The sequence below is a fragment of the Thrips palmi genome, unplaced genomic scaffold (assembly GCF_012932325.1).
Source record: "Thrips palmi isolate BJ-2018 unplaced genomic scaffold, TpBJ-2018v1 HiC_scaffold_11, whole genome shotgun sequence".
Lineage (NCBI taxonomy): Eukaryota > Metazoa > Arthropoda > Insecta > Thysanoptera > Thripidae > Thrips > Thrips palmi.
In genome coordinates, this window is record NW_023144622.1 from 1446739 (window position 1) to 1460715 (window position 13977).

The window sequence follows — 13977 nt, forward strand, 5'->3', positions numbered from 1 at the left end:
CGCGACACTGCACAGGCGTTCTCCTCGATTGTGTTTCCGATGACCGCAGCCCCGCGGACTCACAAAGTCGCCGTGTCGGCCCGATCGAACGCACACGCCCAAAAAAGAAGAAAAAAGTTACCCCACGGCATTGCAACGAAAAGTTAGAAACAGTGAAAATGCGGGCGGGAAAAAGTGTCGAGGCTTGCAACTGCCGCGCATTTTGAGCGTTTGGCAGAGCTAAGAAGTCTGTCGGCGACGCCGCGCCTTTGCGTTTGCCTTTGCAGCACTGGAGGCCCGTCTGCCGTTTTCAATCTGAATAAACCCTGGGCGGGGTGGCGCGGCACACTGTGCGGCAGCGCCGAGCCAGCGCCGAGCCAGCACCACGGGCTGCACTAGGCTTAACGCTGTTCCCAGCGCGTCAGACCGTGGTGCCATTTCTATCAAGCGATTGCATGCCCAATTACACCCTCCCCTCCCCCTTCCCCCTCCCCCGGGGCGGTTGGCACCTCATCCTGCATCAACACGGAAAACGCGGAGCTCCTTCAGCCTCCATCAAAACAGCGGACCCCCTGGCCCGCTCCAAGTGCCCGTCCGTCCGTCCGTCCGCCGGCCCGCTGGTCAATAATGCGTCCGTCTGCCTGCCTGTCTGCCTGCCTGTCTGTCTGTCTGTCTGTCTGTCTGTCTGTCTGTCGTCTGTCTGTCTGTCTGTCTGCTGCCGTCTGTCTGTCTGTCTGTCTGTCTGCTGTCTGCCTGCCTGCCTGCCTGCCTGCCTGCCTGCCTGCCTGCCTGCCTGCCTGCCTCCCTGTCCTGTCCTGCTCTGCCTGGTCTGCTGCTGCCTGCTGCCTGTCTGTCTGTCTGTCTGTCTGCTGTCTGTCTGTGTCTGTCTGTCTGTCTGTCTGTCAGTCTGTCTTCCTGTCTGTCGGTCGGTCTGTCTGCCTGCGTGCTCCAGGCAGGTCCTGCCGCGGCCTCGCCGCCGCCTGCCGGACCGAGGATAGGCCCCCCGCCCAACAGAGCTGCCACGCGGCTGCCTACCCGCCACGGCGCTCTGCCGCCCGCCGCTGGAGGCAGGGCGCCCGTTGGCAGGCGGGCTGATTGTCCATTAATCCGGGGTTAGACGCGCCGCGGCCGCGGGCGTTTCGGCGACAGTTTGTCAACCTGGGGACCCGGGTGTTCAAAACCGGAGACACTAGTAAATTGTTCGGCAGTGTAGGGCCGACAGGCCGACAGTGTAGGCGGTGGTGCAAGCCGCGGACGCGCTGACGCGCCGACGCAGGCCGATGACGCGGCTTTTCCTCGTTCGCTGCCGTTTTCGCTTTTCTTCGCTCCGTGCTCCGTCTCTCTCGCACTCATGGGGCGTCCCGCAGGGGTGCGAGAGAGACGGAGCGACGGGGCTCTGCAGCGCCGCGGCCTACGCGGCTATCGGAGTCCGTGGACTGGCTCAGCAATCCCCGCGCCGCGCCGCGCCGGTGGAGTGGACTAGACGCTCCATTTCCTGGTTGCCTGACGACGGCCAGACGCAGCGCCGCGTGCCGTGGCGTGCCGTGCCGTGTCGCACAGTGGGCCAGAAGACCGGTGGAGGCGGCCAAAACTCAAGACGCGTTTTGAGGTCCAGAGTCGCTAATCAGGCCTCGAACCGAACGTGTGACCCAACCAATGGATTGCTCTCCGAACGAGGAATCCATTGGGCCATTGGTGGGGTCACACGTTAGGTCCGAGTCACGTTTACCGACTCTGGAGCTCAAGACGCGTCTCGAGTTTTGGCCGCCTCCAGCGGTCTTCTGGCCCACTGTGTGTCGTGCCGTGCCGCGCCGTGCCACTTCTGCCACGCCTACTCCCTTTCTTTCCCGCGTTACGGGCGGTATACAGCGCTATGCTGCGCCCACCGATAAGAGAAGAGGTCTTCCTCTAACCAGACCCCTTCCCCCACCCCCACCACTCCCCGCGACCCTCGGCGCCACCCTAAACAGCACAATGCTTTCCACGCCGCGGCTTCCTTTATGCCCTTTCCACGCTCTTTTCTCTTTTCAACCGAAGGGGAGGGGGAGGGGGGCGTAGACGCGGGAAATTCGAATCGTGTCATCTAGGCGGAGGTGAGAGTGAGATGGCCCACGCGAGGAGCGGCGAGCGGAGGACGAAAACGCAGAAGTGAGGGGAGGAGGAGGAGAAGGAGAGGGGGAGGGGGAGGGAGGGGGAGGGGGGAGGGAGGGGGAGGGGGAGGGGGAGGGGGAGGGAGGAAGCCGGGGTAGTTAGAGGACGGGTTTCTCTCGGGAGAAGAATAGCCTCATGAATGCGTGCCATTATGTCTGTGTGTAAATCCTATTATCATTTCGACGCCAAGGGCCGTGCCCCCTTTCTCTCTCTCTCTCTCTCTCTCTCTCTCTCTCTCTCTCTCTCTCTCTCTCTCTCTCTCTCTCCTCTCTCTCTCTCTCTCTCTCTCACGCCCAATCTCGGGGGTGTACAATAAATTGTGTGATGAGTAGTGTCGCCCGAAAAGAGAGAAGTGTGCAAGGGTGGTGCGATAGCGAACGGACGCGGCTCGGGGTGCGCGGCAAGACACTGGGAGCGAGAGAGAGAGAGAGAGAGGAGAGAGAGAGAGAGAGGAAGAGAGGGAGAGAGAGAAAGGGAGAGAGGGAGGGAGAGGGGAGGACAGGAGAGCGAACGGGGATGCGGGGGAGGCGCGTGGCCTGGCTGATATACAAATAAGCAGCAGAAAGAATAAAAAGAAAGTGTTATGGGCGCGGCGCGTTGTGAACTTGAGCTCCTTATTATGCCTCTTTGTGCGAAAGGGGCAGCAAGGCTGCAACGAGATTGTCTCCTTTGTCTCCTTTCTCCCTTTCTCCTCGCCGTTCTGCCATTTCGCCTTTCGCAGGAGGACCTTTCCGTTTCGCTTTAAAGCTTTTCTCCTTTTTTATCCCGTCTTTGTTTTTCCCTTCTTTTCGTCTCTTTTTTTTTAAATATTATTTTCATCTTTCCGCTGCAGCGCGTCTTCTGCTTCCCCCCGGTAAGCGGATTTGCCCTCTTTTTTCCACTTTATTATTCTTTGGCGTGTAATTATGAGCCATTCACACTTTGTTTCTTTCTGCGATCTGCGATTGGCCGCCGCGGACGACGTGATGACGTCATTCTGGCGCGCGAGGGGACGGTTGGTGATCAAGGACTTCTTTTTTTTTGTAGCCACCATAAATTAATTTAAGGTCAAATCCAGATTGCTTGAGGTTAATTCAGGTTCATTCACAGAAGTGAATCCGGTTAACTCCGCGGGGAAATATTCAAATCTGCGGAAAGCGTGGTGCGTCGGCGGGCGGTCCGGGCCTCACTGGCCGAGCAGAGGAGGCGGGCGCTGATTCGCGGCTAATTCGTGCGGTTTCGTTACTCCGATACACTGGAAGTGGAGGCAGCGAGTCGCGGCCGCGTCCGACAAACTTTCCAACAGTGGCGCGGCCTGTTCCCCGTTCTGCTGGTGAAGTGGTGAGGCACCCCGGGGAAGGGGGAGGCGAGGGGGAGGGGTGAGTGTCAATCGCCGTGCCTTTTCGGCTCGTTGGTCCGGCCGGAAAAACTTCCGGGAAAGCGCCGCGGAGCCTTGCCCTGCGATTGGTCGCTTTCCTTTTCATAGGACGTAGGGACATTTTCCGGAGCCACGAAATAGGCCACTGTAAAGTTTAAATACAACCAAACATTTCGTGTTTTTAAAAAATAAGTCTTAGTGAGTGACATGATCTTGTGTGGGTACTGTGCCTTCTGAAAGCCTTCGAACTGCAACTGTTAACTGTTCAAGTTGTTGATGTTGTCGATTTTGACTTTCACTTTTTGACAGTGGCCGACGGACAGCCCCTTAGCAAGCCACAGAGCCACAGAGCATTGATCAGCGAGCACACAGACAGTGGCGGGGACTGTCTGAGGGGCCGAGCGCTGCTGCGTCGCCCCGTGCACAGTGGGCCAGAAGACCGGTGGAGGCGGCCAGAACTCTAGACGCGTTTTGAGCTCCAGAGTCGCTAAGCAGGACTCGAACCGAACGTGTGACCCCACCAATGGATTCCTCGTTCGGAGAGCAATCCATTGGTGGGGTCACACGTTCGGGTCGAGTCCCTAGCGACTCTGGAGCTCAAAACGCGTCTAGAGTTTTGGCCGCCTCCACCGGCTTCTGGCCCACTGTGGGGCGTCCCTCGCAGGTGCGAGAGAGACGGAGCGGGATCGGTGCGCTGCCGTGGGGCGGGCGGCGGCCGGCCGGGGTGGCGGTCGCGCTGTGGGCGTAGCACGGCGAGGCTGGGCGCCACGCCGCCGGCACACTGGAACCCGGCTCCACCCGCTAGCTACGCCATGACTACGCCCTGCCGGCCCGCTCAATGGGGCACTTAGCCCTCATGAATATGCAGCCTCCTGATCTGTAGTTATGTCTCTATTCAGGCGGCCGGCGACGCGCCGCCGTGGACCTAACTTTTTCTCCGAGCGCCATGGTGCCTCGCTGCTCATTGCGGCCAACCTGTGGCGACGGCGACCCTTCCCCATCCCCTCCCCTCCTCTCCCTCCCCCTCCCCCTCCCCCTCCCCCTCCCCTCTCCCGATCGGATCCAAGCGCTCACCCCCTGACCGACCGATCATTCCGATGTCACTGAATGGGAATAACCGCACTGACTTGCCGCCAAACGTCGCGCGGTCTCCACCGCGCCGTCATGCCGCTCGCTCTGTCTCTCTCGCACCCCTCGGGGAAGTCCCGGGAGTGCGAGAGAGACAGCGCGACGGAATCGGTGCGGAATGGGCCGGCCGGAGGTTAGGCCCTTCGGTGGCGCTCGCGAGAGAAAAAGGCGGGAGAATGGGAGAATTAGGGGAACGATTCAGGCGTCGTCAGTCGCGAGGCGGTGCACAGTGGGCCAGAAGACCGGCGCAGGCGGCCAAAACTCTAGACGCCTTTTGAGCTCCAGAGTCGCTAAATGGGACTCGAACCGATCGTGTGACCCCACCAATGGATTGCTCTCCGAACGAGGAATCCATTGGTGGGGTCACACGTTCGGTTCGAGTCCTGTTTAGCGACTCTGGAGCTCAAAACGCGTCTAGAGTTTTGGCCGCCCCCACCGGTCTTCTGGCCCACTGTGCGGTGCGTCGCTGCGTCTCTGTCGCACTCCAGGGGCGTCCCCGGACGGGTGCGAGAGAGACAGACCGACTGTTCGGTAGACTAATCCGGCCCTATTTATGCTGATGAGAGAGGAAGAAAGTGTTGGCGGGAAGCTGGCGAAAAAGCGCGCCGAAAGAAGGAGACGCTTTCCGTCTTTCGTCTCTCATTCACATGGAAATGAATCATTTGACCTCGTCTCTTCTTCTCCGCCGCCTTCTGCCCCGCCGTCTTGTCCGCGCTGAAACGGCCAATTAGCGGGCCGTCGCTCTGTCTCTCTCGCACTCGCACGGGCCGCCGCGCTGCTCGTGAGTGCGAGAGAGACAGAGCGACGAAACGACTCCTCGAATCGCTCGGTGTGAATATTACGATATGATACGCAGACGGGAAGTACGGGAAGCAGGAAGTGGCGGCTTACAGAGTAGGCGCTGGCAAAACTGCAGGCAAAGGCCAGCAAAGGTTATTTCAGCCCTGTTCCCTAGACGAGACTCGAATCAAAGTCATGGCGGTTGACTTGGACTGCCCGCCGAACGAGGAATCCACGCCGGTAGGCTACTACCGCGCGCCTAATCTGAGGCTTCGAGCTTCGAGGCGTTAGTTGGGTTACCTACCGCCCGGGCGCGCCACGAGGGTTGCCTATCGCCAGGGGTGTGAGTGGGTTGCCTGCCACTAGGGTTGCCGACCGCCATAGCGTGCCACTACGGTTGCCTACCGCCTGGGCGCGCCACGAAGGGTTGCCGCCGCTAGGATTGCCAACCAGCAGGGCGCACTAGGATTGCCTAACGCCCGGCCTCGCCATCAGAGTAGCCTGCCACTGGGGTTGCCTGCCGCCAGGGCGCGCCGCTAGGGTTGCCACCCGGCCGCACCTTGCTCGGCCTTGCTGGGGGATGATAGGAAAGCCTCGCCGACAAATGCACATTATCAAAGCCCACTAATTCCCTTCACATAATATGAAGTTAAGTTGGGTGTGTAAATTAATTACAACTCTCAATCTTAATGGTTCTTGACTTCCTCTCTCTCTCTCTCCGCTGGAGGGACGGCTCGGCTCCGAGGGAGGCAAAACAGAGAAGGCGTGAATGTGCGACTACACCATAAGCCGACGAAGCTAGCCCAGCCAGCCCATCCCAGCTCGGCGGGAAGCGCCCTCCAATCTTTTCTTATTTTCATTTTCGAGTTTGCCTCATCTTTCGGGTAAACGAAGCATACCACCCGGAAAGATGTTTCGCAGCAAGCTTCTCTCTCTCTCTCTCTCTCTCTCTCTCTCTCTCTCTCTTTCACCCACTCCCTCTCCCTCTCTCTTTCTCTCTCTTCTTGGCCTCGACAATCACTTTTCACCTCCCACCCCGTCGTGCCACGCGCCTCGGGCGGGGCGTTCGTGTACCACGTGACGCGTAACGCTCCCTGAAAACCTTACAAACTATTTTAGGTCTTTCAAAGAAAAGCAGACATAACAAAGGAATTTTGAGCATCTTGCAAAGAAAATGCTTCGTAATTTACGAACTATTTCTTCGTATAACAAAGTAAATTAGTGTGGTCACAAAAACTGATCAGGCGTTTAGTGTGTACCGAAGCCGGGCCTTGCTGTCACGCAGTACGCGGAGGTTGGCAACCCTTTCAACGCTGCACAGTGGGTCAGAGGACCGGTGGAGGCGGCCAAAATCCTGGACGCGTTTTGAGCTAGAGTCGCCAAACAGGACTCGAACCGAACGTGTGACCCCACCAATGGATTCCTCGTTCGGAGACCAATCCATTGGTGGGGTCACACGTTCGTTTCCAGTCCCATTTAGCGACTCTGGAGCTCAAAACGCGTCTAGAATTTCGACCGCCTCCACCGGTCTTCTGGCTCACTGTGCACTGGCGCGTCGCGGAAATTTTTCGCCTACCATGGCAACACTTCTGACTAGGCACCCGGGACTGGACGCCGAAGCACGGCACGGCGCCTTTGTCTTTGCAGGCGCGGCCCCTTTTGGTCTCGGGGCGGCAAGACAGGGAGACAGGAAGACAGGAATGGCAGAGGAATCGCGTCGATCAGCATCTGGCCAACTCAATTAACGCCAAGTTGTGTGCGCACAGCCCGGCCGTGTCCCTGCAGTGTCCCCGCGCCGCGTCTCCACAGCAGACTCATTCCGTCTCTCTCGCCCTCATGGGGCGTCCCGTGTAGGTGCGAGAGAGACAGAGCGACGAAAGCGACTCTCTGAATCGACTGGCAGCCCGGCGATTCCATCACCGCCTTCCATTTCGCTACCTTTCTCATCGGAACAACTACAAGACGGCGGTGCGCGCCGAGTCCGTGTTATTCGGCGTTTATTCCCCGCTGGTTTTTCTTCCGGTGTTTGCCGGCGTCGTCGGCGGCGGCCTCGCTTTCAGGCTTCCAGTGTCGACGCGGGGCTTTGTGGCCGTGACGGTGTTTGGCGACTCGAGGGCCTCGTCGTCCTCCTCCTCGTCGTCGACGGGGACCTGGACGCGGCAATTGATTGCGATTCAAATTCGTGCCTTTCATGACGGGGAAGGCCGGTGACAGAGGGGCGCCCCCGGCCGGCCCTCTGTCTCTCTCGCACCCACACGGGACGCCGCACGAGTGCGAGAGAGACAGAGCGACGGAATGAGTCTGCCGGGTGGCCGGGCAGGGCGGCGCGGGCAGGGCCTCGATGTGCATCTCCGCGATGGCGCGGCCACGCGGCGACGCGGCTAGCGGCGCCCTTTCCCCCACCACCCACGTGGCGGCGGCGTCGCGGTTCGGATTGGCTGGGCGCCGCGTGCTGCCGCCGCGGCCCCCGCCGCCCCACCCCACCCCACCCCGCCCCGCCCTCGGCGCGCTTGCTCGCCCCGTAATTACACGGCTAAACCATCTTGATACGCCTCAATTTACCCCATTCTGCCTGACGGCCTGACTCTGCCGCGGCATTTCCCCCCTCCAGTATTGGAGGTCGCGCCGAGGCTAGGGCTGTAGCCAGGGCTGTAGCCAGGGCTGTAGCCAAGGCAGTCGCGGCGCCCCGGCCTATTTAAACTTTGTTTATCAGCCACGCCGGAGTCGGGCGCACACTGCGCGGAGTGTTCCTGGACGGGGCGCTGGGAGCTGGCGCTGCGGGGGTTAGTTGTTTTTCAATTAGTTTGCCGCTTCCAGTTGAAAGATGTTCGCGCAGTTCCAAAAGAAAGCACACGAGGTTCGCAGAAAATGACCATGAGTCAGTTAGTCCGCGGCGACAGTATAAGAGTGACACTGGCATTCGGGTCAATTGACGGTGAATGCAGTTCGTGCCACGCTTGAAGCCGAGCGTGCAACGCGGCAACGCTCGAAGAAAGGCGTAAAAGTGCGCTTCAGTCCAACCAGTGTACTCCCCCGAGACTGTCATTGCCCGCCTTTAAACGGGGGAGTGTTTTCGAGTGCTTTCCTCTAAAACATAAAGCTGCCCCTCGGGCACTCCGCTCCGCGCCGCCGCTACAGTGCAGGCTGCAGCGGGCCCTGCAGACTGATTCCGAGAGTCGTTTTCGTCGCTCTGTGTCTCTCGCACTCATGGAGCGTTCCGTATGGGTGCGAGGGAGACAGAGCGACGAAAACGACTCTCGGAATCGGTCTGCAGGGCGCCCGGACGCACCCCAATTACTTACGGAGTCCCGGACGGACACGGACGGTCACTACACTCGCCGGAGGTCATTTCACGAGCAACTGTGTCCGCATCCGGCACCCAGCCGCCCCGGCACGGCCCGGAGGGAGCGGCCCAGCGGACAAGAAGGCTTTATCCTTTCCTGTTGATGAAACCACGGTGAAACAGTGGGCCGGCCAGCACCACCGCCAGCGCCTTCACCATCATCATCATTATCACCATCATCGTCTTCATCGTCATCATCATCACCATGATCATCATAACCATGATCATCATCACCATGATTATCTTCACCATGATCATCATCACCACGATCATCATCACCATTATCATTACCATTATCATCATCACCATTATCATCACATCATCATCATCATTATCACCATCATCGTCATCATCATCATCACCATTATCATCACCATCATCATCACCACTATCGTCATCACCATCATCATCACCATCATCATCATCACCACTATCGTCATCACCATCACCGTCATCACCATCACCCATCTCCGGAAATGATTCCACATCGGCGAGCCCGGCCCGATTTAATAACCGCCGCCGGCAAGCTTGGCCGGCGCCACGCAGCAGCGCCGCCACGGCCGACTTGACGCCCGAAACTTTGCGCTCTTGTCCCGCCCGACTAGTGTAGTGTTCTCCGCCCCGTTCTCCTCCCCGGCGAATTAACCGCGAATTAACCGTCGCGCCGCGGCACGCCGGCGTCGGCATCCTTCCGCGTTTCCGCGCCTCCAGAAGAAGGCGCGGCGCCTCGCCTCGCGGATCTCTGCGATTCGATTCCGTTCCATTCGATTCGACTTCAAATTTCCGGGCTTGTTGCGACTCCGGGCGGGGCGCGGCGTTATCGAGGCGCGAGTCGCACTCCGTCCTGTCCTGCAGTCGTTTTCGTCGCGCTGTCTCTCTCGCACCAGTGCGGGGCGCCCATGAGAGCGAAGAGACAGAGCGACGAAAACGACTGCCGGAATCAGTCTGCTGCCCGCGTGTCGCCCTGTCGTCATTCCGCACCTGTCGTCGCTCTGTCTCTGTCACACTCGTGGGGCGTCCCGGTGGCGTCCCGTGCAGGTCAGGTTTGCTCCTCGAGTGCGAGAGAGACAGAGCGCTGCCGCATCCACCGGGATCCGCGTGGATCCGCGTCAATGCCCGTAATGGGCGGCCCGGCCCCGAGCACAAGGCCCTTATCGCGGTCTTGGGGCGCTAGTGCCGCCAGCAGACTGATTCCGAGAGTCGCCTTCGTCGCTCTGTCTCTCTCGCACCTAAACGGGACGCACCATGAGCGCGAGAGAGACACGGTAACGACTCTCGGAATCAGTCTGCAGGACGCCGTTCACGCCTCGGAAACAACGGCGAGGATGTTCCCGCCACGTGAGCCACCGCCATCGTAGCGACAATCGCGACCTCCATCTCAAGCCCCAGCGGGCTGAATCCGAGCAGCGCACAGGGCTAGGAGACCGGTGGAGGCGGCCAAAACTCCAGACGCGTTTTGATCTCCAGTCACTAAATGGGACTCGAACCGAACGTGTGACCCCATCAATGGATTGCTCTCCGAACGAGGAATCCATAGGTGGGGTCACACGTTCAGTTCGAGTCACATCTAGTGACTCTGGAGCTCAAGACGCGTCTAGAGTTTTGTCCGCCTCCGCCGGTCTTCTGGCCCACTGTGCCGCGTTTCCCCGCCCTGTCTCTGTCACACCCCTACGGGACACGCCATGCGTGCGAGAGCGACGACACTGTAAGATCGCTGGCAGTGTGGGCGCCGCGGCGATACTCCGCGCGCACCGAGTGCAGTGCAGTGCGGGGGGTAGCGACGCGGCGGCGGCCGTCCTCGCCACTGGCTCGCTCCGCTAGGCCGCGCGAGAAACGAGAAACGATCCGAATTTCAGCTCCGGCCCGCTAAAAGAAATATTTCTTTGACTTTGGTGACTGGTGGCGAGGGGCTGTAGTCGAAGCAAGGACTCGAGCCTTCTGTAGACCTAGCCACTACTGAGTCTGAGTCCACACGAAAGCAGCTTCGGAGCCACCACAACCACCAGGTCCCCAACAACTGCCCGACCGAGAAGGCCGGCGACTACGGCGACGGCGGTCGAAGATGGAACCCATCGCCACCTTCTTTAAAACAGTTGATGGGGGTCGGCGCGGTGTTTTCGCCCACGCTCGCTCCTTTGCAACGCCGAAGCCCGGCAAGGCCCTTCACAGTGGGCCAGAAAGGAAAACAAAGTGGAGTCGCCGTTTCCAATTACTCTGTGGGACAATTAGCCGCGAGAGGCCGCGGCATTCAAAGCGGGGCAGGGGGCGGGGCGGGGCGGGGCGGGGCGGGGCGGGGCGGGGCGGGGCGGGCTGCCAGCACCCCTTCAAAAGCCACGCCGCGATAATTATTTGCTTCAATGTCGCTTCAATTATTTTCGCACCGAAAGCAGGCCCTCGGTGTTGACGCCGCGGAGGCGTGCTGCGTGGCTGCGTGCGAAGGCGTGCCGCCCTGTCACGTTTCGTCTGGACGGCGGCGCCACACCGCCCAGGGGCGGATCCAGAGATGGGTTCAGGGGCGGTATTGCAGAAGTTGCATACTTAGGGTCAAAGTCGACTCTTTGCCCACCTTTCAGGCTGCTTCGCCGCATCTAGGGTTTTTTTTTTTTTTTTTTTTTTTTTTTTTTTGGGGGGGGGGGGCAGCAGGTCTGTGGGCTGCTTTTGCATGGGTGAAGCTCAGCGTCGTGCCTCTAACGAAAATGCTGGCCTCGGCCTCGGTGAAGCTCGGCGCGGCCTGCCCCCATGCACTGCAGGCTTGCACGTCGTTGCACGTGCTGAGTGCGCCACAGTGTGGTGGCAAGCTTGCCCAGCTTACCAAGCTTACCCAGCGAGCCCCGATGCAGTGCTTTGCAGTGTCGCAACGCAGGCCGTTGCCCCGGAGTGCTCGCGCGTCGCGGCTCCTCGTCAACGAAAAAGAGCACCCCAAGGGAAATGGCGGCAACTATTCGTGAACCGAAGAGGAGCGACTGCAACCACGTGACCACCTGGGGAAGTCGTTTCGGTCCCGAGCAGTGCCTTCGCTCTGTCTCTCTCGCACTCCTGCGGCGTGCCCCGTGAGAGCGAGAGAGACAGAACGGCGAAAGCGCTGTTCGGAATCAGTCCGTGCCAAACCCCGGAGAGCCTGGGATGTAGTCGAGACGTGTATCGGCGCTACGGGAGTGCAAATTGTAGGCGCTGCCCGTGCTGTCCAGTGGACGTTGTCCGCGGGGCGGGGTGGGGCGTGGTGGGGCGTGGCGGGGCGTGGCGGGGCGCGGTGGCCTCCGGCCGGGGGCCTGGCCTGGCTTTCATTTCGCGGAGGGCAGCACATTTCTAGTTGACCGCTGCAGTCATGCACCCCGTCGGCCTGCACCGGGCCTGCACTAGCTCGCAGCCCGCGCAGCCCGCGCGGCTCAGCCCCCTCCTCCCCTCTCGCCCTCCTCCCGCCGTCGCCGCCGTCCCCGCGGACCCCCGCGGGGGCCCTCTGGACGCGGGGCAGGCCGACGGGGCGACGCGTGAGAACCCATGTGGACTGGCGGCCACCCCGGACACTCGTCACTCGGAGCCAGGACGCCGTCGCCGCCGGTCACGCCCCGGTCCGGCCGCCGGTCCGCCGCGCCGCCGTGCCCCCGCACAGTGGGCCAGAAGACCAGTGGAGGCGGCCAAAACTCTAGACGCGTTTTGAGCTCCAGAGTCGGTGAATAGGACTCGAACCGATCGTGTGACCCCACCAATGGATTGCTCTTCGAACGAGGAATCCATAGGTGGGGTCACACGTTCGGCTCGAGTCCCGTTTAGTGACTGGAGCCCAAAACGCGTCCAGAGTTTTGGCCACCTCCACCTGTCTTCTGGGCCACTGTGCCCCGGTCCGCAGTGCCTCCGCCCCGCCAGCCGCGGCGCGCCGCGAGTGTGCTCCACGCCGCGTGTGTCGACGGACTCGGACTCCGCGACGTCGGCGGGCGAGGTCGTCGTCGACGTTCACCACGACGCCGGGGCCGGACGACGCCACGCCGACGGACACCGGACAGGATCCCTCGCCAGCCCGACCTTTCCGGTAAGTCCACTGCAGTGCAACAGTGTGTTGGTCCTTCCCTGCGAGCGGCCTTTCCCTCAGACAGATTCCGAACCGTGCTTTTCTCGCTCTGTCTCTCTCGGTCTCAAAGGATGGTCCGTACGGGTGCGAGAGAAACAGAGCGACGAACCAGTGTACGGAATCAGCCTGCTGGTTGGACGGGCCCTCCCCTCCCCCCCGCCAGCACACGTAGGGGGTGCGCTGCCTAGCCGTTCCGGCCTTCTGATTCCGCAAAGGATGGTTTCGTCGCTGTCTCTCTCTCACACTCCTACGGGACGCCCCATGAGTGCGAGAGAGGCAGAGAAGCGGCTAGGCATCCCACCCGACCTGTGCGATCACGGGCGTTTTAGTGATTCGGTTGCAAGTCGCCAGTTTGGCGGGAATGCGCGGCCCGGGTCTCTACTGCAGCTGTTTCCGCTCAGTGGCTTCGTCGCTCCGTCTCTCTCGCACCCCTACGGACCGCCGCGTGGGAGCGAGAGAGACGGAGCGACGAAAGCACCGTTCGGAATCCGCGAGCTGGACGGCGTGGCGGCGTTCGTGGAAGCGGCGTGGCCGCGCTGCCGTCTGGTTCCGAACACTGCTTCGTCGCTCTGTCTCTCTCGCACCTCTACGGACTGCCCCATGAGTGCGAGAGAGACAGAGCGACGAAAGCAGTGCTCGGAATCAGACGGCTGTGCTCGCGCTGCTGGCCGGGCAGGCCGTGAGAGAGACAGAGATGAAACTCGAGGCGCTGCCTAGCCGCACCGGACGCAGCGCCGTCGGGGCGAGATACACCACGTCCGCGGCCCGCGACTCCGCGACGCGAGCCGTGCCGTGCTTGTCCCGGCCCTGCCGGCCCTGCAGACTGATTCCGAGAGTCGTCTTCATCGCTCTGTCTCTCTCGCACTCGTGGGGCGTTCCCTGTGGGTGCGAGAGGGACACGGCGACGAAAGCGACTCTCGGAATCAGTCCACTGGCAGCACAGCCCCGGCGTGCACGTCACCCGACGTCCCGCGCCGGGCGTCTCGGGTTCGAGTCCCTCACGCCTTTGCTGGGGCCCGCGGCCATTTTCGTGTTTAGATTCTGCGTCTTTTGTTTCTGTTTTGTGTTGGTGGTCCGCGAGTCGAGGCACTGGCCGGCTGCCCCTGTCGCACAGTGGGCCAGAAGACCGGCGGAGGCGGCCAAAACTCCAGACGCGTTTTGAGCTCCAGAGTC

At 60.9% G+C, this 13977-nt stretch overlaps 1 protein-coding gene across 1 annotated transcript in view; it reads left to right on the top strand.

Moving 5' to 3' along the window:
* LOC117639667 overlaps positions 1 to 13977 on the top strand; it is a 35186-nt gene that overhangs the window by 19014 nt on the left and 2195 nt on the right. Inside the window, 1 exon segment of the mRNA XM_034375540.1 lies at positions 12586 to 12765. Coding sequence (XP_034231431.1) covers positions 12586 to 12765 — 180 coding nt within the window.